The following is a 26,090-nucleotide window of genomic DNA, read 5'->3' on the forward strand; positions in this document are numbered from 1 at the left end:
GTGCGGTGCTCCTAAGCTCTACCTTGTCACAGTGATTTCGTGAGTACTGCGGCACTGACCAGCTGCACTCTGGACACCCGGACACCTGGCGGCAGCGGCGCTGCAGTCATCTCAAGGTTGGCGCCCACGTCCTTCATCTTGAGGTGAAGGGCAGAGTGAGAAGTGAAGCAGATACCCTGGATTTTTCTTGCAAATATTAATTGACTTTTAAGTCCATATTTTTTCTACTTTTTCATCTTTTCATAAAGTCTTAAAACTGACAAAAATTGGAACTTTTAAGGGTAAAAAATCTGAGATTTATTGATTTAAAATTTATTTTTTGAAAGAAGCTTGTTAATACTAGAAGAAGCAAATCAAGAATTCAGTTTTCCTATCTTTCCAGCCATTTTGTATATTATATTAGCCTAAGATTGGATTCTGAATTTTTCTTCATGATCTTCGTAATATTTTGCCCTACCTTCTGTGTATGTTTGGAAAATGGGAAAATGCATTTTTGCTTCCGTAGGCTACTATTTTGTATTAGGAGCAATGACTTGTTGCTTTCTTCCACTATGCTTTCTCAGGTTATACTTTCTTACATTCTTACTCAAGATATTTTTACAGGATGAAAACTAGCGCATTGGAGACTGGGTGTGGTGGTGCACACCTATAATCCCAGCACTTGAGAGGCTGTAAAGAGGAGGATCACTACGAGTCTGAGCTATGTAGTGAGACCCTGTAGACCCTTACTAAAAAATGCCAAAAAAGAAAAAAGAAAAAAAAAAAAAAACAAGAAAGAAAGAAAACTAGTGCATTGTTTTCCAAATTTTAAGGGAGGCATTGGTGGTTCAATAGTAGAATTCTTGCCTCCCAAATTGTGGTATGTTCATGTGTGTAATTTTTTTTGAAAAAATATGAAAGAGGTGGGGTGGTCTTATGGCAGTTTATGCTTGGAAAATGCCGGTTTAATGTGAGGTACGCTGGGGGAGAAGGCCAAGCCCTGTGTGGAAGTGTGCCCCTGGAAGTCTCAGTGCTCTGGCTGGCTGAGGTGGGAGGGTTGCAAGTGTTAGCCCCGTCTGGGCAACTCAGTGAGACCTCGTCTCCAGGTGGCAGTGGGGGTGAGGGGAGCTCACTGTGAAGGTCCTGGGTTCAGTCCCCTCTGCCATCACCCAAGGAAGCAAACCAGTCACCCACAGTAGTTACTGAAACCTACTCTGACATTTATACTTAACCTTTGATGTACTGTGTAATGTTGGGCACAGAGTTCTTTTCCCAGAAGACAACATGATTCTGATGTGGAGTAGGACACACTAGCCGGGTGTAGGTCAGTGAAACTGCGCTGCAGCAAGTTGTTTGCAGCCAGGCACAGCGCAGACACCTGTAATCCCAGCTGCCTGCGAGGCTGGTACGCCAGCACCACAAGTTCACACTCAGCTAGAGCGACTTCATGAGACTGTCTCAGAATGTCAAAGGTAAAGTAAAAAGTCCTGGAGATGTTGCGCAGGGCAAAAGCCCTGTCTGTGTTCCATCCTCAGTACTGCACATACAGCATGTTTTCTTACAGAGTGTTTATTTTTACTCTTTATGTATTTATTTGGAACAGGATTCGTTATACAGCTCAGACTCATAGTGATCCTCCTGTCTCTGCCTCCCTGGTGCTGGCATTATAGGTGCGCTCCACCATTCCCGGTTTTGGTGGCCAGTTCAGTGCAGGCTGGCATGGCATGCAGTATCAGGGATTGAACCCGTGTGCCTGCTTGCCAGGCAGGTGCTTACATTGCTGAGCTATCTCCCCGGCCCTTCCTACAGAGTATTTTGTATGTCAGTGTTCTTTCCTGTTACTTTTCAGCTCTCAGATTATCACCAGTCCTCTTCCTCCAGTGGCTTCCCCTCCTCCTGCGTCTAAAACAAAAGAAGTTCCAGATGGTGAAAATTTAGAAGTGAGTGCAAAGCCTTTGAGGCTTACTTTAGAAGAAGCCCTACCAAGTAAACATTTTATGTTGGTCTTTAAAGCCTTGAATTTGATTAATAGACTAAATATTATCACTTGGTTAAATAACTTGTTTTATAATGCACATTTATGTTTCCCTTCAGTGTAATGTGCCAGATAGCTTTAATTCACATCATTTTATTGTTGCTGTGGGTGTATAAAAGGATTCATATGCAATGTGAAAGTGAACCAGGCTTAAATATTTTATTAAGGAGACAATATTTTTAACTTATTATATGCATTACTGTAATTGTCATTGTTTGTGATTACTTTGTCCAGATACATGACTTTGATACGAGGATAATACATGAAGCCACTCTTTAGCACTCATATAGATAGGTTTATTTGAGGTCAGACAGGCGTCTCAGGGTAGAGCTGTGTTGATAGTACATCTTGAAGCACTATAACAGCTGATCTTTATGTACTATCACATTTGTCCCTGCCACTTGTAGTTTAATACTCTCGTGTCCTTGGTGTTAAAAGTTTAGTTGTAACAGATAAATTGATTGATTGATTAATGACTGAACCTTATAACTGCTGACTAAAGTTTGCATGTTTATGTAACAAACCTCCTGATGTAACAAACAATATTTAATTAAGGAAATAAGTTCAAATTCATAGAATCCTTATGTGAGTGCTAAGAAACCCTTCTACTGTGGGCTCATTATTTTGCTTTTCCAAACTGAATGTGCATTCAGTGATTAAGTCAGCCACTCGTGCATGATTTTGGAGCCCTTCTATGTACCAGAAAGTATCCTGCGTGCTAGGATTTATGCAGCAGAAAACAAAGCAGTCCGAGGCTTTGACAGCGTGGAGCTAAAGTTCTGGCCTTGCCAGGGATGTAGTCATGATGTCTGTTCATACTAAGATAGTGAAACCTTTTTTGAATGTTTTTTTAATTTAAAAAAACCTTCATTAGTGTAGTTTTGCAGTATATAATGTATCCATTATGGAGATTTGGAACATACATATGTTGCATCTTAATCCTTTTGTTTTTATTCAGTCTTGATCCTTTGTGCTTCCCTTGCCCTGGCTTCTTCCTGTCTCCCCATGCCCCGATCTGTTTCCCATCCCACAAAGCCAGAGTAGTTCTTAAGTTTAACTTCTTGCTGCCCGACTCTCATTATACACTCCCGTAGGCAACTTTGATGACATTTTACCTGACCTCAGGTTTGTACTTCTCAGAATAACCAGAGTCATTTTCAGAAAGTATAAGTCCTGTTGTCTTACTCTCCTGTTAAAATGTTTCTTTCCATATCCATTGCCTTTTAAAAGAAGTTCATACTCAGTGCTGTCAGCTTAAAAATGTTTCATATGGTTTGACCTTTGTCTTGTCAGCCTCTCAGCCTCTTTACTTTAGTGTTCACTGTATTTTGGCAACATTGGGCCTTTGAAAATTCTTTTTAAGCAAGCCAAGCTCAGGGCCTTCATACATAGTGTCATCTTGGCCTTGTGATGGTCTAATTCTTCCCCTTTCTGACCTCCTATTCTGTATTTGTCAATGACCATTTCCCTAACATCTGTCTCCTCTACACAATATTAAGCTTCAGGAAGACAGTTGGTCCTAAACTGAAGTGTTCTTATCTCTTACATATTGCTCTGGTTGGTGGGTGGATGGGTAACAAGAGTGAAGAAAAAAATGGAAGGGTAGATGGATGGGTGAAAATCTGAATAACAGCACAGGATTCACAGATGATAACTGTTAAGCCAGTGTATGCTTGCTTATTCTGGTTAGTAGTAGATAATTATATGTACATTTCTGTTAATGCTTTCAGCAAGATCTCTGCACCTTCTTAATATCCAGAGCCTGCAAGAACTCAACACTGGCTAATTATTTATACTGGTATGTGAAATAATTTTTGTTTTATTTTCTTACTCCCAAAGATCATTTTTCCCATGCTGCAAATGGAATAGTAATTAAACATGAAATGTGGATAATCATGAGGAGTCTGGACAAAGTAGCTATGATTGTGGGGGTTCCTCTATAACTGTGCTTGTCGAAGAGTGCTTGTTAGCCTCAGTGCTTTTATTCTGTTTACTAACTTTTTAGGAGCTAAGGTAATGTGTTTTTACGAATTACTTTGTTTGACTTTTATGCTGTGTGAGTAGCATATGATCCTTTCTAATCTCTCGGGTGTATTTTCATATCATTTACCAAAATATTAGAATTGTGCAAAAATTAGAGCTCAAAATTACCTTACTTCTTTATCATGATAAGAAACTGAGGCCGGGGTAGCTTTAACGGAGCTGAGGCCCGATGTAGGGCCAGGTCCCTGACTGCTTCTCCTCTGGCAGGGCATTTTCAGTGGCCTTTTCTCATTTTTCTCTCTGTACTCACTTGGGTAAGTGCAACTCTCCATGTTACATGAGAACAGCACACTGAATGGAGTGAAGAAGGAGAGAACTCGGGCAGCAGAGACTCGCTGAATTCCAAGCACAGCTGCAGGAGGCGTGCTTTCGCTGTCCTCTGACAGATTCTTCAGGCTAAAAGATGAGTAGCTTATACCAGAATGAGAAATACTTTGCTCAATAAGAAAAAATACTGGGATTCAACACTATTTGAGTCTTATCAGTTTTACAGAGAAAATAAAAGGGCAAAGCCAGTTGGATCCAATCTCTAGAAGCCTCTTACATTTGAAAGAATATAGAAAACTATGCACAACTTTTTAAACTTCATGATATACATTTATTCTTTCCTGCAGGAATGATCTCTGATCTTATCTTAACTACTTAATTTACAACCTTTAAATAGTACAGATTAATTTGTGAACATCTATTCTGAAAGCTTATTATTTTTAAAAAATAATGAGGTACTTTGCTTTTCCATTGTGAAACTAAGCAAAACACTATTTTTAAACTTGGCTTGGAGAAACTGTTTGATGGGTCTAGGAAAGCATTCACTGCATTCTCCAAAGATAATATTATTTGGATACTCTCCTTTGTCCAAGAAGATATCTAAATCAGTTCACTCTTTTAACAGAAATAGTGCCTGTTATTTGCCTAAGGAGTACTTCTTCAAACCTTTATGGTTCTGTTCACAATAAGAAAATCATTACCGGCAACTTCACTGCCAAGTCAGATTTCTCCCCTTTTGGAAATTAGGATTTATCTCCTCTCCCCTGTACCTTAGTAGTGGCAAGAGAAACAGTTGTCTACACTAAGTTAAAATTTAAGTTTAGTATTCATAAGAGCGCTTTTCCATCACATTTAATTTTGGTCTACCCTTGAAAATATACACAGAATATTCTGGCTAGTTGTTACTCTTTTTCCTTTGAAAAAGTTGAGTGAGGTTGGGGGGAGGGTATGTACCACCTATTATCCCAGGAGAGGCTGAGATAAGACTACTGTGAGTTAAAGGCCAGCCTGAAGTGAATAGTGAAACCCTGTCTCAAAAAGACAGAAAAAGAAATGAAAAAAGAAGAAAGGGTTTACTTAGAAATACTCAGTACCAAATTGCTGTTACATTTATTTATTTGTTTTTTGAGATGGAATCTTGCTTATATAGTTCTGGCTGGCCCTGAACTTACTGTGTAGCTCAGGCTGTCCTTGCACTCACAGCAATCTTCCGACCTCTATTTCCAGAGTTCTGAGATTACAGGTGTACAATACAAGGCATATGGCACATGACTAACCCCAGTACCCTGGGAAGCTTGAGGCAGAATGTTTGCAACCTCAAGCCCAACCTGGGCAATTTAGTGACTTTAAGAGATGCTATCTCAAAACAAAAAGTAAACAAAACAAAACAAAAAGGCTAGGTGTTGTAGCCAACTGTAAAGGCTGAGGATTCAGTCCCTAGTGCCACCAAAAACAAGTCAGGCATGGAAATAAGTTTTTAAGCACTTTTAAGTTTCTTAGTTTTTGTATTTTTGTTGTTTTGTTTTTTAAATATATTTGGTACAAGGTCTCACTACAGAGCTCGGACTCACAGTGATTTCTGTTTTCAGCTTCCCTAGCTGAAAACAGGCGTGTGCTACCACGCCTGGTCTTGGTGGCCGATTCAGCATACCTGGGGGCAGGCTTGGCCTGGGCATGTGGTGCTGGGGATTGAACTGTGGTCCCTGTGCTTGCCTAAGCAGGCACTTAGTCCATTAAGCTATCTCACCAACCCTCTTCTTAGTTATTTTAAAAGTAATGTTTGATATTTTCTTTTATTCATTTACTAAGAATTCCTTCATAGATACTTTGTTTGCTTGCAGTATTTGTTGGAAAGCTTCCTCTGTGGAAAGTACTCAGTACTAGAAAAACCAATCATGTGGTGGTTTAAAGTTATATATATTCTTGGATTTGACTATAGAACAGCTTTTACTGTAAAATATGAAATTAGTTTTAATAGAATGTTTGATCTGTTATTTCATGTAGGAAGAGTGTTGGGAATGCTTTTTCCCAGCATTCTGAAAGCAGCTGAACAGGAGGAACCCTCCTGCTGCGGATGGGCACTGTCTAGCAAGGCACCAGCTTCTGTTCAGGAAGAGCACTGCATTTTCGTCTCTAAATAATGAAATGCTGCCCCAGCTCCCGGTCTTAGGTGCATTCCATTAAACGAAGATTTGATTTGTGTTTTTCCACTGATTCTCTAATTCATTAGAGCAATAGCATTGCTGTGTCTATTCATTCTCTAAGGAGTAATTGCTTTTCCCATATTTATAGTCTGTACATTTCACATTTAGAAATACTCATGAGGAGAAAAGCTGTTGGTGTGAAATCTTGATTTTGGTAGACACCGCTTTGTGAATGTAGGATAACCATAATTTCAAACTATCGGTTTAAAAAGATCATTCTCTATTTGAACATAGGACAAATAGTATAAAAATGTTAATCAGATGTGAGAATTTAAATACTCCTCACTAGGCTTACCGTACTAAAATGTATATTAAAATATAAACCTAACCAATTGTGCTATTTCCTTTTGAACATTTTAGATTTCTTTTTTCATTTGTTCCCTTTCCAGTGATTTAAACATGATTCTAGCTGTAGCTAAATCCTTAGGGGTCTATAGTTTTGCAGACAGACCTTTTAAAATGAATTGTGTCAACCTTTTAAGCCACAGGGGGAATGATAGTCTCCAACCTGTTAAAAGTTAGGCATCAGAATCTATAAATCGTTCAAGTTTTTTATTTTTATAGTCATTCTAGTGCGTTGAAATTGAAAGTAAACTTTGGATGTTTTGACATGTTTTCTATAACTTTTAAGACCTTTCAAGGTAATAAAAGTTATTTACTCCACAAAATGAAATTGCCAGGAAACAGGTAGCTCACTGATGTCATCCTACAATGACTGCCCAGACAATTTTGTCTGCATTGTTACTTTGAGATGACAGCTTTCAAAGGAATACCTGAGAGTGCTTTCTACAAGCTAGTTTATTGGGGTGAACAGAAAACTCACAGATGATTCAAATCTGGTTCTCATCTTGATCTAACCTGTCTCATATTTGGAGGCGACACAGTCATTTATATTTTAGATGAAATTTTTCTTTGCAGCAAAACTTTGACTTGAATGTTTTTAAGAGGTGTTTGATATCAGACTCGAATCTTAAAGATCAGTGTGTACTTTTAGTCACAGAAAAGGGCTACAGCTACACCATTTACTTAGTGGCCAAAAGGATCAGTGAACGTCGGGGCATAGTAGGGCCTAAGTATTGTGGTCATCTGTGTGTTCATTTGTAAATGAGTTTATTGCATAAATACACAGGAAAGAAACAAATATGCAAATTAGGTGGAGCTAATCAAGGACTTCAACCAGTCAGGATTGGTTTTGAAAAAGATCATATTGCTATTTTTATAGTTTAGAACCCCTGATTTTGACATTGTTAGGTGTTGCTCTGAAATGACCAAATACTCTAAAACACCATGAATGGAAAATACCAGTTTATTTCTTAGCTGTTTGAAGCTTATTAATCAAGAACACAGTTGTCCAGTAATACTTTATGCAGTTATGTAAATGAACACCTGAAATGTATAATTTAATTTTCTTGCATTTTAATTAATTAAGTTTTACCTAAATAGTCTGTGTCCAGTGGCTGCTCTGGAAGGTCCAAGAGCATTCTGGATTCAAGAGTTTTTGGATTTTTTAATTTAGAACTCTTGCTGGGAAAATGATATGGTGGAAATTGTGTCATAGTTCAACTTTTCATAATTCACAGCAAATTCAGGCTTCCACAGACCTGCTAAAACATGGTATTACGATAGAGTATTGCTGTGAAAAATAGAGGAAGACTTGTTTATCAACTTTTCTTTGTATGAGACCGTATCAGGTGTATATAGAGATACTTAATTGTTAAGATTATGGCACCTGGCATCACTTTCCATCTAATGCGTAAGGAGTCCCAAATGCACAACATCGGCAAACAAGAGCCATTATCAGCACAGCTGTTGAGGCTTAGCCTATTCTGGAAACTTAGAAAAGGAAGAGTGCATTATCATCTACAAAGACCTCCTGGAGAGACAAAGTGTCAGCTGCACTTGAAGAATGAATAGAATGTGGAAAGATGAAGAGAGAGGTAGACTATTTCTGGATGTGGCATGAGCAATGTCAGAGTAGGTGTTCAGGAGCCTTATAGCATCGACTGGCCTGCAGCAGGGTCGTGTCCTGGGCGTTGAGGTCGGTTGAAGCAGAGGGTGGCTGCAGACTGTTGTAAGGTAGTGCAAAGCGGCGATACTGACGCTCTTGTTAATAAGGATGGAAAATAATGAAAGCATTTTAAACAAGAACAATTTAAGATGATTAAATTGAGCAATAGTAATTTCTTTTTAGAGCTGAAGAGGCCAGATATCTGCAGTTAGGTTTCAGGTAGGACAGGATGGCCACTGTTCAGAGGCATGGGACTCAGGGGATGGGGAACAATGGAGGTTGGGCATCTGAGGCAGTGGACCATCAGCTGAGCATGACTCTGGGTGCTAGGACCACAAGTTGAGCACTGAGGGTAAAATAGTTTAAAGAGTAGGAGCATGGGCCAGTGAGATAGCTCAGTGGAGTTAGCTCCTGACTTGGCAAGCACAGGGATCAGGATTCAATCCCGTGGTCCCTCGTGCCATGCTGGTGGGGGCGTGCTGAGCTGGGCAAACAAATCCAGACATGGTGGTGCATGCCTTTAATCCCAGCACTGGGAGACTGAAAACAGGAAGATCACTACGAGTCTGAGCTGTGTAGTGAGGCCCTGTACCAAATGTATAAATGAAAAAAAAAAACAAAACAGGAGAATAGGAATATAAAGTAGTAGTGTAGAGTTTAAAGTAGAACTTGGTTCTCTGACTTGACTGCAACCCCACTTTTCCCTGTTTGTACATTCACTTGACTCAAGCATATGTTTTCCTGCCTAAATTTTGAGAAAACCTAAACTCTGAATCCTGTTATTTGAAAATTTCCATCCCAAGTGCTTGGAATAATGACAGTGCTTCCAGCTGAGGTAGCAAAAGCTGCCAATGAGTTTGGTGAGCTCAGGTTCACACAGGTGCTGTTCAGAGGGTGACACAGTGTCTTAGTAAGAGCGTCTCATTGTGGCCAAGCAAGCTGCATAATGGAATGCAGAAGTAGACCTGAACTGTGTCTTGGAATCTTTCATTTACTCAGCAATAAAATGATATCTGTTACAAGTCACACATAGAAGAGTTGAGGGTGTCGTAGAGAGTGAAACAGTTAAGTTGTCTGTTGATGAAATTTACCTTTTAGATGCCTGTATAGATCTTTCCTACAAATATTATAATAATAAGTAGCATTCATGACTTAGATTTGGCAAACATTTATCATTTAAGGAGGTTGAAAGCTTTTGGTTGTGTTTTTGAAGACAAAACAAGGTGAGAATCACCTTAATGTGAGAAGGTTCTGGCACAGGAGCCCAGACCCCCAAGTCCTGATCCTGGTGCAACAGCCTTCTCCTTGTGCCATCCTGGGCAAGATAAAGTGTCTCTGTTTTTTTTCAAGCCATACATTATGGTCTGTTGAAAGTATTTAAAATTTCACAACTTATTATTTATTATTTAAAGAAAACTGAAATAGAAAAAAATCAATATTAAACCTTAGCCAACGTTTAACATTGTTCAGAGCATGCCTTCAGCTTTGTGTCTGTGTGGCCCCACTGCAGTGTGTGCGTGTTGGGATGCCAGATGCAGTTTGATCCCAGCACAGCACGGGAGGCACCTGAGTAAAGCCCTCTGACTCCTCATTGCTTGTCTATAGTTGTGTAAGGAGTTAAGGAAGTATTTAAATTTACTTTAAATATAACAGAGGAGAAAGAACTTTGCTAGAACAGTTGAAGATTATATTGAGTTTTTGAGAAATGGGGAAATTGTGTAAAAATGAAAAAAAGAATCTAAAATTGTATTCATCTTTAAAAAATGTGCTGTGAGTGAGATAGCTCGAGAGTGATTTGCAGAATAAAGAGGCCTTAAGTAATGCTGAAAGTATCACAGATGGAAAAGTAATAGCATTTGTTCTTTATTTACTTGGTCTGTGTGTAGGGTACATTATTTTGGAGCATATTACTACTCTGAAGCATCTCAAAGTAATAGGAAGAAGTGCTTGTTTTGATGGCGAAGTTTTTAGAAAATTAGGATATTGCGCAATTTAAAGCATCATAGCATGAACTTTTTACTGATGGTTGTCCATATTGCTCCTTAATTTTTCCACATTTATTTGTTTTAAATTTTGTTTTGTTTTGTTTTGTTTTCTCTGGGATAGGGTCTGGCTGTGTAGTTTGGGCTGGTCTTGAACTCACTGTATATCCCAGGCTGGCCTTGAATTTGTGGTGACCCACTTGCCTCAGCCTGTGTGCTGGAATTGTAGGTGTGTGCCACCATTCTCGGCTGTTTTTCTTTTTCTTTTTTTATGTATTTAGTACAGAGTCTACAGGGTCTCACTACACAAATTGGACTCGTAGTGATCCTCCTGTTTTCAGCCTACCAAGCCCTGGGATTACAGGTGTGCACCACCACGCCCAGCCTCAGTGGCGGTCTCTGTGGGCCCTGGGGGTAGGGCTGGCACAGCATGCTGGGGAATCAAACTCCTGTCCCTGTGTCTGCCTAAGCAGGCGCTTTAGTCTGCTGAGCTATCTGGCCAACCCCTATTTTTCATATTTAAGAAAAGAATGACAAAATGAGTTTCGTTATCCTCAATTATTTTTTGCAGGCATGAATTAATGTATTTTAATGAAAAAGTATATTTACCAAATGAATCTGAGTTTCATTTCACATGATGACTATTTTAAGGTATGTGATAGTGGAATGTGAAGATCAAGATACTCAGCAGAGAGATCCCAAGACCCACGAGATGTACCTAAACGTGATGAGAAGATTCAGCCAAGCACTGCTGAAGGTAGCTGTTGAGTGTGGGGTGACAAACAGCAGTGCACGGCTGGAGCTGGCAGGTTCCCAGTCTCGCAGTGAAGAACGGCCTTTACATTTTCATATCAAAAGAAGATGAGTATTTTTTGATACATGAAATGACTTAAGTTCATTTTTTATTTCCTGTTGATGAATTATTGGAACATAGTCCACTCTCCTTCCTTTACACATGGCTCAGCTCTCTCTGCACTGCTATGGTAGCTGCATAATTGGAAAGAAGCCCTACGACCAGTAAGATAAAATACTTAACTCTTCAACCCTTTGTAGTAAGCTTTTTGATTCTCTAATGAACAAACCTCTATGTAGAACAAAAAAAAGCTCTTTGCTTTTAGAATGTCCCATTTTTCTTCCTTACCTAGACTAGTACATTCTCAGAATTCTGCACTCGCCATGTTGTAGGCACTGTCTTTTGAGCTGCTTTGTTCCATCAACAGTTTTTCAAAGCTCTGCTGTGGTTTTTCCTGTGTTCTCTGCTTCCCATGCATTGATTCTGAAAGCACTTATCACAGCCAGCCAGCAGAGGGGGCAAGGGCAGCAAACACAAAACTGATTCGTTAATCTGACTTTACTGCTGAAGGTTTTACTTTATAGCATCTTTTATCTGCTGTTTCATGCTTCAAATCTGCAGAAATTTAAACTTCATCTTATTAGTCACTCTGAGACTAAGCTTATAAGTAGTCTTAGGGCTCAGAGCTTTTCACTATTAACCTGATCGACAGATAAACCCTTGGTTCTTTTCTGATCTCTCTTTTGGTCCTGTGACGTCATTCCAGTTTCTCTGAGCTTAAATTGTGTCATCTTTGGAATGGGGATAATATTTTCCCAGTTGCCCTCACCAGGTTAATTGGAAAGATTAAATGAGAGTGTGTATTTTATGAATTGGGAATTACTACATAAAACTCGACAGATTTTAGGGCTTCTTTTTCCCCCTCTAAACTAACATGAAGTACAGCAGTATTTATGTAAGGCTATTTCTCTTTTCTAGTAGGTGTTTTACTTTCTGGAAGATCGTCTTTGTTTTTGCCATATGTGTACATAGCACATTTCTGGCATTACTGGTTTTCAGATACTTACTGAACCAGTGAGTTAAAGCGTTTTGGATTGTGTGGATTCTGTCTTGTCAGGTAGTTATGGGATGTATTGTTTTGGGCAGACCAGTGCTCTGGAGACTCAGATAACCTGCAACTGTGAATAGGTTGGTGGTGCTCACTTAAAAGAGTGCGTTTCTCATTATCTTCGAGTCACAATAATTAATCACTTTAAGTTTTGCTTTGTGTTGAAGTTTATGGCTATTACAAGAGTAAGAAAAGATAACCCATGCTATTAAAGAAACTCTGATCATTATGCTGCACAGAGCCAATTTTCCTTTGCTTTGATTCCCTTAGGGTGATAAATCTGTCCGAGTTATGCGCTCTTTGCTGGCTGCGCAGCAGACGTTTGTAGATCGGCTCGTGCATCTAATGAAGGCAGTGCAGCGTGAAAGTGGAAATCGGAAGAAAAAGGTAAGGCTGTGCCATTGGCTTTTGCTTATGACAGAGTGACTTTGTATCAGAAAACACTCAGTTTTGAACACTTTCTTTGGGTCAGTACAGTGTATTATATGAATTCCTATGCATTTGAGGTTACAGAAACACTTGAACTCTGATTATGCAGTCTTGTTTGAGTTTAGGTATATTGATATATTTAATCGTCATTGTAGTCTAATTAATAGGCTCTTAGTATCCCCCTACTTGGGTGGGATAGGAGGTACAGAGGGTTACTTTGCCCTTTGTCATCTGACTATTAAGTGCTGCAGCTATTTATGTCCGCATGTGCTGCCTTGCATCTGTATTTCTGATTCACAGTGCTTTGTTGGCTGTTTAGAGTCTTAGCATTTTAGAATATAATGTACTTAGTATGGAAAAGACCTCTATAGATCATGTAGACTAGCGTTCTGAGAAGATGAGGTTCAGAATAACTTGCCTCCATCGCAGAATTAGTGCTCATGCAGACCTGGCTTTGCACCAGTTATCCCAGTTATTGCATTGATCTGTCAAGCAAATGCATAGAATGGTATAGTCTCTGTTCTTTTCATGTCATGTTTCCTGATCAGTAGCTTAAGTTATAAGAATTCACTTGTTTTCTTGTCTGGTCACACTAGGTAATAGCCAGATCTTTCTTGGTGACTTTTATAAAACACGATCGCTGTTATTCTCTAGATTTGTGAAAGAAAACTTGAGAGGAAAAGATGAATAAGTTCAAAGCAGGGGACAGGTCCGAAGAATTGCTAGTAGAGGTAATAATGAGGAATAATTATTTACCAAGATGGGGAATATAGAGGGGAAACACATTTTTACCTAGCTGTCCTTTTCCTTGTTGTTGAGAGGAATCTTAGACTAGATGAGTAAACCAATCTTGCGGGCTATGGCTGTCCTGGTGAGAAGTGGTGTGATTGCCAGTGCCCACCAGCAGAGGGCGCACCTGTGTGTCTGCGTTGCAGTTCAGGTCTAGCAGCAGTAGCTCTCTGGTTGCTTTTGATGAACTGTAGGGTCACAAAGTGAGGACGAACAGTGCCCAGGACCCTGTTGGAGCAGTGAAAAGAAGAAACAAAGATGGATATGCCCATCTGGGATTAAATACTCCATTTTTGTCAATTTCTACTTGGCATTGCTGACAAAAAATAAAACACGTATTTCCTAGCATTGGTATATCTGACCATCCATTTGAGTAGGAAGATTCATTGACCTTTTCATAAACTGTGTCTTAGTTACTCTTCTCTTGTTGCTGAGACAAATGCCTGACACCCAAAATGATGGAAGGAAAGGTTTATTTAGCTCACAGTTACTGGAGGTTTCAGTCCATACTCAGCTGGCTCCAAGGCAGAGCAGCACATGGCAGAGAACTTTTCTGGCAGCAGCAAAGAGCAGAGAGAGCAAATGAGAGGGGTAGCAGCAACAGTGGCAACAGAGAGGAAGTCTATCTCTTACGTTGGCATTCAGGCTGTCTGCCCCAGGCTAAGGGAAGTGCTCACATGCATATTCCCAGCAGTACTGAGACCCATAATCCCAGTGGATCATGAGTTAATCCCAAACTCTAGAGATCCCTGCCCTATGACTGAATGAGGCTTTTGGGGGACAACTAGACACAAATCTTAACTCCATGCATAGGAATTTATACCAGTTTTCGGTTGATTTTTAAATTGTATCTGTCCTTCAGAAGGAGTTAGTGAATGTTATTGAAGGAAAATTTCTGTGTAGTTCTTAAAACAATTTTTAAAAACTTTCATCTCTTACTGATTCCAGAACTCATTCCTTTGCTGCATACAACTAGCATTACAATTAAAATACTTTATGCCCCTGGTGTTGGCAATCGAAGCTTTCACTCTTGAAGTACAGGCTTACCTGTTAAAAAATGCAGAACTTTTCTTACTTTCAAATGAAATAGATTGCTCCTGTGAAATTAAGTGTATGGGGTTCTGTAGACTTCAGAGATGTTTCACCATGACTTGGACCTCTCAGTGTGTGAGATCCTAGCTCAGTTCAGCAGTATGTGTGCTGTGTGCTGAAGAAGAAAGGGATGATGATGCTGTCCTAGGCGGGCTCTGTGAAGAGTAGAAGGTGGAGGTTGTCAGGGTCTGGAGTGCATTTCCTCTATACCCCCTAGATGCGCTGCGATAACAAAATGTATTTTCAGATAATCTTTTGTTATGTAAACTTAAGCTTCAAAGGAAATTCATTGCTCTCTGTAACTTCATAAATCCTCTGGGAAAAGATACTGCGTTTTTAAGTCCAGCTTGAAAGTATTTCTTCTTAACTGTATCAGGTGAAATGTAACTATTGCTCTTGAATACTTTCAGCTTTTCTGAGCCAAGAGACCTTTTTAAGTAATGTTGCTATTGTGTGGATAACTTATAAATGTTTCACACACATGTACTGTTTTATGTTTTCATATACTTTTATGGTGCTTTGCACATGTTTTCAAATTAAATTTTTTTTTTTTTTTTTTTTAGTTTAGTTTTGGTTTCTGGTTTCTTTTTCGAGACAGGGTTTCACTTTGTAGCCCAGGCCGGCCTTGAACTTGCAGTGATCTTCCTGCCTCATCCTCCCGAATGCTAGGATTCTAGGCATGCATCACAACATCCAGCTTAAACTTAGTTTTTATGTCCTTACTGTATAAATACATAAACTATGTATAAAATGGTTTATATATTATGAAGTAGGTTCTCTTTTAACCTAATTAATCTTTTTAACTTATTCTAGAATGAGAGACTTCAGGCATTGCTTGGAGATAATGAAAAAATGAATTTGTCAGATGTGGAACTTATCCCACTACCTTTAGAACCCCAAGTGAAAATCAGAGGAATAATTCCAGAAACAGCCACTCTGTTTAAGGTAATTGTGATGGGTCTTTAAGGTAAATGATCGGAGTGTAATTCTTTAAAAATAGAGCAGAAAAAAACTACCTTGGGAAATTAGTACATTACAGGGAATATCCCTGATTCTATTGGTTAAGTAAATGCTATATAAAAAAAGTACTTCTGATTTACTGTTGTGATTTAAGATTCTCTGTGTTACAAGTAACAGGCATTTAAAGAAATGAAATGTGCAAAAAATTTTTTTCCATAATTTTATTGAGAAACAAATAGCAATGAGACAGTTTCAAATCAAATTGGTAGGACAGTTTCAATAATTGATACATTGCATACATTCTTCCTAGTGGTTAATTGCTGTACAAGATGCAGACATGATATCCTATTTACAAACACCATTAGAGCAAATCCCTCTATTCATTAAGAGAATGTAACTATATATCCTAACCACTTGGAATACACAGATACAAAATGGACATTCATCTGTATCCCCTTTTTTTGTTAAGTTCTGTTATTGAATATTATAGGTGTGTAAACTCAGTAAAATATTCTAAAAGAGTCCAGTAGCCCATAATAGTATTACGTCTTCCGCTTTACTGGCAGTGTCAGAAATTCTTGACCTGAGTCCCCTATAGCTCAACATAACAGCATGGCTTTACTTCTTGTATTTTGTTTTTATACTTTTCTGCTGGATGGTTAAGACCAAGGTAAAGCAGGACCTATGCAACAAGATGCAAAATATTTTTGTATCATTTTAAACTACAAAATTGGGCCGAGGAGGTAGCTCAGTAGAATAAGCGCTGCCTGGCAAGTGCAGGGTCCTGAGTTCATTCCCAGGTACCGCAAAATATATAAAATTAAAAAAAAGTAATAATAATAAACTACAAAATTATTTGGTTTTTAGTAGAACAGTTACAATATTTAATACATTGCATATTGTCTTCATAGTAGTTATTCATAGTACAATATGCAGACATAATATCTTGTCTAAACACTATTAGTACAAATCTTTCTTTTCATTAAACTAAGAGAAAGTAGCTGTACATCTTACCTAACTAATTTGTATATACAGATATATAAGAGTTACCTAGAGAGAAAACATTCTCCCAGGCTTTCACAGAGGGCAGAATGGTCAAGCAGGGGCTGTGACTCATCCAGATGGCATGAGTCACCATGGCTGTACATGGTTTCAGGGTAAATCCTGAGGGGATTTGACTGACCTTGTCAGATACGAAAGTTACATTTTTTGTTATATAGGTCTTGCTTTATCTTGGTCTTAATCATCCAGCAGAAAAGTATAAACAGGAGGTCTAAAACGTAAAGCCATATTAATGTGCTGAGCTGTAAAAGGCTTGAGTCAACAACTTCTGACATTGCCAGTCCTGCAGATAACCACTACTATTATGGACTACTGGACTGCATTGGATTATTTTGCTGAATTCATGCACTGACAGTATTTGAATGGTAATGGAATGATCATCTTTAACAAAACTAAACAAAACGGGAATATAAGTGAAGGACCATTCTGTCATGAAAAAAAATGATATATCATGTATACAAAATTATTTGAACTAATGCTTAATCAGAGTCACTAGTCTTCTCAATTTAGGCTATTTTGTTTTTAATAAAACAAATTGCAATGCAAAATTGTATTTGCATTTAGTTCATAAATTCATATGATTGGGTGGGGGCTAGCGCTTCTTAACCCAGTATCTATGCCAGTGAACTTTTAATGTTTTTCTTATATTTTCAAATAGCAATTCTCTTGAGCTTTCTTTTGCCTGGCCCCAAATTGCCCAGATGGAAAGGGTAGTGCAGTTACCTTTCTTAGGCAGCGGTAAGGGCCGAAGGGCAGGGAGTCCTTCCTGTCAGGCTGCCTGTTGCTGCCCTGAGCAGTCTCTGTGGTCTGGCCCTGTGACTTTAGTGGAGAAGGCATAAGGTTCTATTGAACATTACTTTGCATCATGTAGCACAGGAGGCTTGAATTACAGTAGGAAACAGTTCAGATAGTTCCTCGGGCTCCATTGTTTATGTGATCTGAAATGGATTCTCTGAAGCATTTTCGTGCCTTTCCCCATCCTTCCATAGGAATGTTTTCAAACACGCAGCACGGTGGCGAGAATTTCCTAGTACACAGCTGTGTACCCCCTCCCCGCACACATACATACACCACCCTGTTGTTTGCATTTGGCTTTGCTTTTTCATGTGTTTGCTTATCTCTTTTTGTGATGCTTTGTTTCTTGGCTTGTATTAAGTAGTTCTTACCTCTTGTTTTATTCCATTTATTTTCTTTCAGTCACTACAAATTTCTTCAAATTTTTTTTAATTTTTGGTTTTGATACAAGGTCTTGCTATGCAGTGCTGCACAACTCAAACTCATAGAGATCCTTGTATCTCCACCTCTCCAGTGCTGGGATTACAGGCATGTACCACCATGCCTGGTTCCAGGCTTGAGGCCAGCGTGGCATGTGGGGCCAGGGATCAAATTCAGGTTCTTGCACTTGCCAGGCAGGCACTTAGACTGCTTAGCTATCTCCCTAGCCCCTTAAAATTTCATTTTACATAACAATTGCTCTAAGTGACCAAAGCCCCTACATAAGGTGTCTACCTCAGAAGTTGTGTTTCTCTCAAATGGTGGTTTCAGGGTGCCACTTTATGTGAGCTGTTATACAGCCTTCCTTTCTATAGAGAATTTAATGGGGTATTTTTTTTTTTTTTTTAATTTAAATACACCTAAGCTGACTTTGGGATTTCATGCAATGAAGGGAAAGATGCTGGGGGGAAATACAAATATTTGAAATTTCTCCTGACCTTATAGATGTAGAGTTTGAGTCTCATCCTGAAGCTCTCGATTTTTCATCTGGCACATTTTTTAAAATATATTTCATTTCATTTCATGTATGTTGTGCAGGTTCTCACTATGCAGCTCTGCCTCATAGTGATCCTCCTGGCTCAGCCTCCCCAGCACTGGGATTACAGGCATGCCCCACCACACCCATTTTCATCTGCCACTTTTTTTGTTTGTTTGTTTTTGTATTTTAGGGAAGGGACTACAGGGTGTTCAGGTTCTCACTACTAGATGGGACTCATAGTGATCTGCCTGTTTACAGCCTCCCGAGAGCCGGGATTACCGGTGCGCGCCACCATGCCCAATCTCAGTTGCTGTCTCAGCGTGCCCCGGGGGCGAGGCTGGCACAGCAGGCCAGGGGATCAAATCCCCAGCTCCTGCACCTGTTTGCAGGTGCTGCTGGCACATCTTTGTGCTGCATTGTTTTAGCATATTTATTCCAGTGTATCTCAGCAACACAAATAATAGTGGTGAGTGCACATAGCCTAGAATGTGTGCCTTGAATCAAGCGTGCAACCAGACCTTTTATCTCTGTGGTTTCTGATTTCCTTAGCACAGTAAACATTTCCTTTATTCTACAGATGAAGAAACACAGAACAGCCCAGAATTGTCACAGCTAGTCCCTGGCGGAGCCTGGGTTCACATCCATGGCTGTTGATCACAAAGCCTCTTCTCTCCCATCACGCAGTCCTCCGTTAGCTAGTTCATTGCTGACTGCGTGACTTCCTAACACTTCTTAGGTCCTGTGTGCTGTTCTGTTGAGCTTATATGCTGGCGTGCCCTCTCTGTAGTAACTCTCCACTAATTTACATCTAAATTTTAAAGCAACATTGTCCTTTTCCAGAGCGCACTCATGCCTGCACAGCTATTCTTTAAGACAGAAGATGGAGGCAAATATCCTGTTATATTCAAACATGGAGATGATCTACGCCAAGATCAACTCATTCTTCAAATCATTTCACTGATGGACAAGGTGAACATAATTTTTATGTTATTTTGGTATACTTTTTCATTCTAGAAAACCATAGGCTATTTACAGAAACAGGAGTACTTGTGGCATTCAGTTATAATGTCCAGCTGACCCTGAACAGATTTGTTCTCATGCACTTCAGGGTGGCTGTGATGACTATGGAACTGCATGCAGTCTATAAAAATTTTGTCCAAGCCCAGGCGTGGTGGCACACACCTGTAGTCTCAGCACTCAGAAGGCTGAGGCAGGAGGATTGCTGCAAATTCTGGCCAGCCTGGGCTACAGTGTGAGCTCAAGGTCGGCCTGAGCTGCACAGCAAAACCCTGTCAAAAAGAAAAAGAATAATTTCCAAATTAAATTTCTGATGTCAGACTTAGCACTTTCTAGTAAGTTTGTTAGATATTGTTTTTTTCTAATTGTTATTAAGAAGAAGGCCCGTCTTGTCTCTGGTGTATAAAAGAATATGCTTCCCCTCATTTCTTTATTTCTGAGTTCTAAAATACTTAAGAACAAAAAGGACTGCATCAAGTAGGAATTCTCCTCTCATTATTGAAAACATGATTTAGAGATAAAAACCTTGTCGTGCCACCAAAAACTAATAAATCTGTTCTGGTAATGAAGGATAATTTAATTAACATTATATTAAGGTTACCTCCACAAAAGTGGAGTGTTTTTCCACAAAACCATTTCATTGGCTTAATGTGTTTTATCTTCTGATCAAAAGCTGTTACGGAAAGAAAATCTGGACTTGAAATTGACACCTTATAAAGTATTAGCCACTAGTACAAAACATGGTAAGTTTATTTCATATCATGATTGTCTATCTCAGTGTACAATGAGTGTACTTTTCCTAATCAGAAACTCTTAAGAAGGTTAAAGATTTAACTGCTTTGTAGTCCTGAAGACCAGTTGGCTCAGCCTGCCTTTTCTTCTTCGCTTCTTTCCTGCCTTTTCCCTCCCTCAGTCTTCCACCTGCTGCCTACCCGTCTGTCCCTCCCCTCTTCTCCTTCTTCTCCACTACTTCTCCCCCTCACTGACCCTTTCTGTCTCCCTCCTTTCCTTTCTTCTTCTCCCTGCTTTCCCTTTTTAATCCATGTCCATGTGCTTGTTTTCCTTTTCCTAGCTCATTTTCCCTCTTCCCCCTTCTCTCTTTCTTTGTCTCTTCCACTTTTTTCTTCTCTTTCCTTCCATTTTCAATTCTTGAAATTATAAAGCAGTCTACAGGAAGAAAATAACACTTTTGTGAGATATTTCTTTGAATTCAGATGGGTGCACTTTATATTTTTTGCATTTATGATGTGCGCCTGCGCCCATCCTTTTGAGGGTTACTTTGGCCCGGAAAAGCTTTGACTGTGCTCTGCTTGTGAGAGCCACTCAGCTAATGGTGTCGCCAGCTGAGTTCATTTTTATGTATTTGAGCTGAGGATAGCTGCACTCACATGCATGTATGTCTGTACATGTATCTAGCATGGGAGTCTTTGTGATTAACCTTTGGAAGCATGGTAGAAGTTTCCCTAAGAACGTTTACCTAATGCTTCATTTCATGGTCTCATGCTTTATGTCTGCCATAAAAGCTTGGATAAACAAAATAGCTGTTTTACTTTTTCTGCCTTCCATGGCCTCTCCCTTATCTGTTTGATTTTGTTTTTCATCACCTTTCTGCTTTTCCCCTCAAGATGATCTTTCTAAAGGTGTGGGTGTGCTTCTTCACTGTCCTGCTTCTGTTACTTACTAGCTGTCCACAGCCTGAACCTGGTCCCTAGGTTCGTGACCTGTGTGACTCCTGTCTACCTGCCTAGAACTTCTTTTGTCTTGGCGTCAGAGGCATCAGCCACACCTGCTGCCATCTGTCCTTTCTAAGACACTGTCCTCTTCTGTCTTAAAATATGTAGCTGTGTTAGGATCACTGTCTGACATTGGCTCCCACCCGGCTTTACCCCATGGCCTTTAGTTTTCTAAAAGACATGACTCAAATGTCACAAGTCCTTTGTTTCCTCTGTAACTTAGATTTTCAATTTCATGCCATCCATTAATTCATACTATTTCTTCAAGTAAAGCTTATAAGCATTACTGTACCTAGCCAGGGTCAAGCATCTAGTTTTGTTCCTGGCTATATTTCTTGCTGCATAGTAGAAAAATAATGACTACCTGTTAAGTGAGCTAATGCAGACTGCTGTGCACTTATGACATAAGCATAAGCGAGATGTTTCTCACTCTAAATGGACGTAATCTGTACGCACACTGCTTAACATGAGGCTCCCCGATAGCAGACAGTTGTCTGTATTCCTGAAATACTGTTTTGATTTTTTCTGTGTGTTTGTTATTTCATGTTCCTGTAGTTGTCTCCAGCCTTACCAGCCCTGTTCTTGCTCACCTTCACATGCTGCTCTGTCCTAATTTGTGTTGGTGGTGTGTGGGACTTGTGCTGCCCTCTCAGGTCATTTCCAGGAAAGGGCAGAAGATGGAGTGCACGCAACAGCAGCCAGATATGTATGCATGCACTTAGGGTTAGGTGACCATGTTTCAGAATTTTGGATCCTTAGAATGACTTTAAATTTGCCCCAAACAGTAGTTACGTATGATTTGTGGTAAAACTACAAAAAGGAGAATTTTTTTGTTTTAAAATATCAGTTATTTAATTAGGTTCTTAGTAAGAAATTTAGAACACTAATTTATGAGGATAAATTGCATTTGTCAGAGCAAAAACAGATCGCAGGTAGCCCCGGGGCTGAGGAACAGCTTTGATTGTTGCTAAGAAATGTCTGATGGTAGATTTAGGATGCTTAGTCAGTTGCCTTACCTTGTTCCTTATGTTTGGTAGTAGCAGATGCAGTGGGGCAGCACACAGGTGAGTGAGCTTAAGTAAGAATCCAGAGTTTTCTGATAGTTACTCTGAGATGTCCTGTGAGTGCCAATACAAACTTCAGGTACTGTTCTTAAGTTGTTTTTAAGTTGTTAGTGTGGAATGTGTGCATCTTCGTAGGTGACTGTTCTCCGCGGAGCCTGTACTCCTTTGTCAGCGGGTCTGCTTACTGCAGCTGTTCGTTTCTGTGCAGGCTTCATGCAGTTTATCCAGTCAGTCCCTGTGGCTGAAGTTCTTGATACAGAGGGAAGCATTCAGGTACAGTATCAATTTTACATGTTTACACAATTCGTGAATAGTTCATGCTACCAGTACACAGTTTTTATGAAGAATATATGGAGTCTCTCTGTTTGCTTTTCTTTCTTTAGAAGTAAACATTGTTCACATTTGGAAATTCTTCCACATTGGTACAGTTGTTTGAACAGTGTGAGGCACGTTAATTGATGAACAAATAAACTTATTAAACATCTATGTTGCACTATATGCAAAGTATAGAAATACTGTCACTTATTAAACATTAATTGATCAACATTGTTATTATTTCCAAGTTTTATTATCCCCAGCCGTGCTAAGTGACATTCTTGCTCACACATATTTTGTCCAGTTGCACACATGACTGCAGTTCTTAGTTTGCTGATGGAGCAGTGTTTCCTCCAGAGGAAGTCCTGTGGACAATTCCTACACTGTCCTTCAGCCAGTGTCTGGCTGTCGTGACTGACTGTGGGACTAGACACTTCCTTGGTCATTACAGTTTCAAAATAGTTAATGTGTATTGGAATCTGAAACAGGTAAATAATGTCTTTTCAGAACTTTTTTAGAAAATACGCACCAAGTGAGACTGGGCCAAATGGAATAAGTGCTGAAGTCATGGACACTTATGTTAAAAGCTGTGGTAAGTTCTTCAGGCCACCACTTCCCAGATATACGTTTGAATAAAGAAAAGCTAGCCAGCCTAATACTGTTGTATTCATAGGCACTAGGACATGACAAGTGTTCTGTAAGAATATACGATATAGAATGTGGTAAAAGAAGTCACTAGGGTTTAGCTGTAATAGTAAGGACAGGAATAAATTCTTCTTTTAGCATTTCACCTTCTTTATCATCATGAGTTATCTCTGCCCAGAAGTGGGTAACTTTCCCCTGGGTTTTCCTGTTCTTGAGGAACTACAAGCAGGCAGATTGGAGAAAGGCTCAGAGAGAAAATGATTATGCTTTAGTTGAAAACAAAGTTGAAGTAAGAGCATTGTGTTAAGAGAGGCCTATAGTGAATAGCATTTTGGCGTCAGTACTTACACTCCATCCTAGGAAGTAGCAAGGGTTAATTTATGTTCTGTCATCTATGTCTGTCTTCATACATGTGTTAAGAATTTTAAAAACTAAATTTCTAAGAAGGCATTTAATGAAGCCAACCCTAGAACTGAACCCTGAGTAATGTGTGGCATGTAATAGTTAATAATTTTTTATTTCAATGCAATATTTAGGTTTATATTCATGTTTTTGCTGCTACTTAAACAAAACCAGGAGAACAAGTTAGATGTTTAGCACCTATATTTAAAACTTCGTATTTCCTTACGGTTTAGAAATTGTTTCCTTTTACACAGTGTTTTGTTTTCATATTTTTATGATAGAATATTTAAGACACTTTTGAACTTCGTGGAACCTAAGTTTAAACTTTAACATGTAGTGAATGTGAATATGGTAGCTGTGGTTGTGAGCATGTGGTCCAGTATTATTTCTATAGAAAAGCTGAAATAAACCTAGTTTTGTAAATAGTATTTTACAATATGGGAGTTGTTTTGTTTTGTATTTAGGACGGGATCTACAGAATCTCCCTGCATAGATCAACTCATAGTGATCCTCCTGTTTACAGCCTCCCAAGTACTGGAATTACAGGCGTGTGGCACTATGCCCAGTGTCAATTGCCATCTCAGTGTGCCTCAGGGGCGGGGCTGGCATGGCAGGACTGGGATTGAACTCCTGGCCTCTGCATCTGCCTAAGCAGGCGCTTTAATCCACTGAGCTATATGGCCAGCCCAATTCAGGAGTTTTATAAAAGCTATTACATAGTTTTGTATGTTTGCTAGTTATATTATTGTTAATATTCTAATGAGAAAAATATGAATGGGAAAATAAGCTATAAAAAGTTGGTATTTGCTAACTTCTGTTTTTATAGTTTAAATAATGGCAGAATTTGCACATTTTAATTAAAAATGATAAAAAGCAGATGCCAATGAGACCCCTCAGAATAGGTCCTGTAATTTTTCTTAATACTTAGAAGACCACAGTGTGAACTCTCTTAAGTGCTTTTACTCCTGAGGAGAGTACATTCCATTTCCTGTCTGGTGGCTCAGCAGGACTGTGTCTGTGCAGACTGTTAAAGAAGCCTTTCATTTAATTTTGTTACTTTATAGGTTACACAGTTAAAGATTTGGGATGATTGACAGTTTATTATCTATTTCTGTAAATAATTCTTCGTTGTCATATTTAACATATATTGTCTGAATTAAGAAATACTAGACACATGTTATAATTAAGGTTCCTATAAGCTATCTTAACTTTTGAGACAATAACTTATATAATTTGACAAAATTCTGTAATTTTTTTGCAGCAAAAAATTCTTTTTTGAGTTTCAAATAATGGGATTTTAGTAGATCCAGCAGAGGTTACAGATTTGAGAGTTTAGGTGAGAAGTCAGAGATAAGAGGAAATTTAAATCAAAGCAGCACAAGTTGCTTGGCGATTCAGAGGAACATTTTATCTGGTGTGTGTTTCTCCCCATTCTGCAGCTGGGTACTGTGTGATCACATATATCCTCGGAGTTGGAGACAGGCACCTGGATAACCTTTTACTAACAAAAACAGGTAAGAAACAGTGGCTGTCCGCAGGCGTGATTTCTTTTGCAGGGGGGTACTGGGATCAAACTCCTTTCTCCATCTCAGGACTTTGCACTTGCCAGGCAAGTGCTGATGCTGCTGGCTGTCTTCCCCAGCCCAGCATATGTAATATATATGCCAGTAATTTTTAATCTAGAATCTCCTTAATGAAGGAAGTTGAATAAGTGAAGACAAGGCACAGCATCTTTAAAAAGTCTCCTTAGGTGGTATTGTGGAAGGGCATGTAGGGACACGCCCCTCTCGTAACAGTCCCCTTGGTAATGCGTTCATTCTGCAGATGATTCCCTCGACCAGCGGTGGTGAGCCTAGGCACATGTGCCTCCTCGGGCACGCAGAGGCTTCTCTGTGGGCACGCAAGGCAAGTTGCCGCAGCAGCCTCGCGTTGGATATTCAGCTTTAGCTGCAGTAAATACATTGGTTTTGGACACTCGGTCATTTTTGTTTTTGTGTTTTTGGACATTCAGTCTTTAAAAGGTTCACCATGACTGACCTGGACCTTGCTTCTGTACTTGCAGTGTGTGTTTGCCTGGAAAGTACATAGTGTGTGCAAGCAGTCCATTTTCTTACTGCGCAGATCAAGTTAAAAGTGTTCTTTCTCTTGCCAAAATATGCTGAATATAGTGCCGACCAAATAGCTCAGCAAACTAAAACACTTGCCTAGGCAGATAAAGGGACTGGGATTCAATTCCTGGTGTGCCGTGCTGGCCATGCCCCCAGGCATGCTGAGATGGTGACTGAGACTGGGCGTGGTGGGGCACACCTGTAATCCCAGCGCTTGGGAGTCTGAAAACAGGAGACTCACTGTGAGTCTGATTGTGTAGTGAGACCCATGTAGACATTGTACTAAATAAATTAAAAACAAA

At 39.4% G+C, this 26,090-nt stretch overlaps 1 protein-coding gene across 3 annotated transcripts in view; it reads left to right on the forward strand.

Moving 5' to 3' along the window:
* Pik3c3 (phosphatidylinositol 3-kinase catalytic subunit type 3) overlaps nt 1-26,090 on the forward strand; it is a 140,362-nt gene that overhangs the window by 91,635 nt on the left and 22,637 nt on the right. For all 3 annotated transcript variants that reach the window (XM_004623714.2, XM_023714507.1, XM_023714515.1), the window contains 10 exons: nt 1,829-1,919; nt 3,745-3,812; nt 11,170-11,275; nt 12,690-12,806; nt 15,543-15,674; nt 19,345-19,473; nt 20,195-20,264; nt 22,527-22,591; nt 23,141-23,225; nt 25,120-25,194. In XM_004623714.2, the coding sequence (XP_004623771.2) occupies nt 1,829-1,919; nt 3,745-3,812; nt 11,170-11,275; nt 12,690-12,806; nt 15,543-15,674; nt 19,345-19,473; nt 20,195-20,264; nt 22,527-22,591; nt 23,141-23,225; nt 25,120-25,194 (938 nt within the window). The remainder of the gene's footprint in view (nt 1-1,828; nt 1,920-3,744; nt 3,813-11,169; nt 11,276-12,689; nt 12,807-15,542; nt 15,675-19,344; nt 19,474-20,194; nt 20,265-22,526; nt 22,592-23,140; nt 23,226-25,119; nt 25,195-26,090) is intronic.

This window comes from Octodon degus, unplaced genomic scaffold (genome assembly GCF_000260255.1).
Source record: "Octodon degus isolate 3935 unplaced genomic scaffold, OctDeg1.0 scaffold00003, whole genome shotgun sequence".
Classification (NCBI taxonomy): Eukaryota; Metazoa; Chordata; class Mammalia; order Rodentia; family Octodontidae; genus Octodon; species Octodon degus.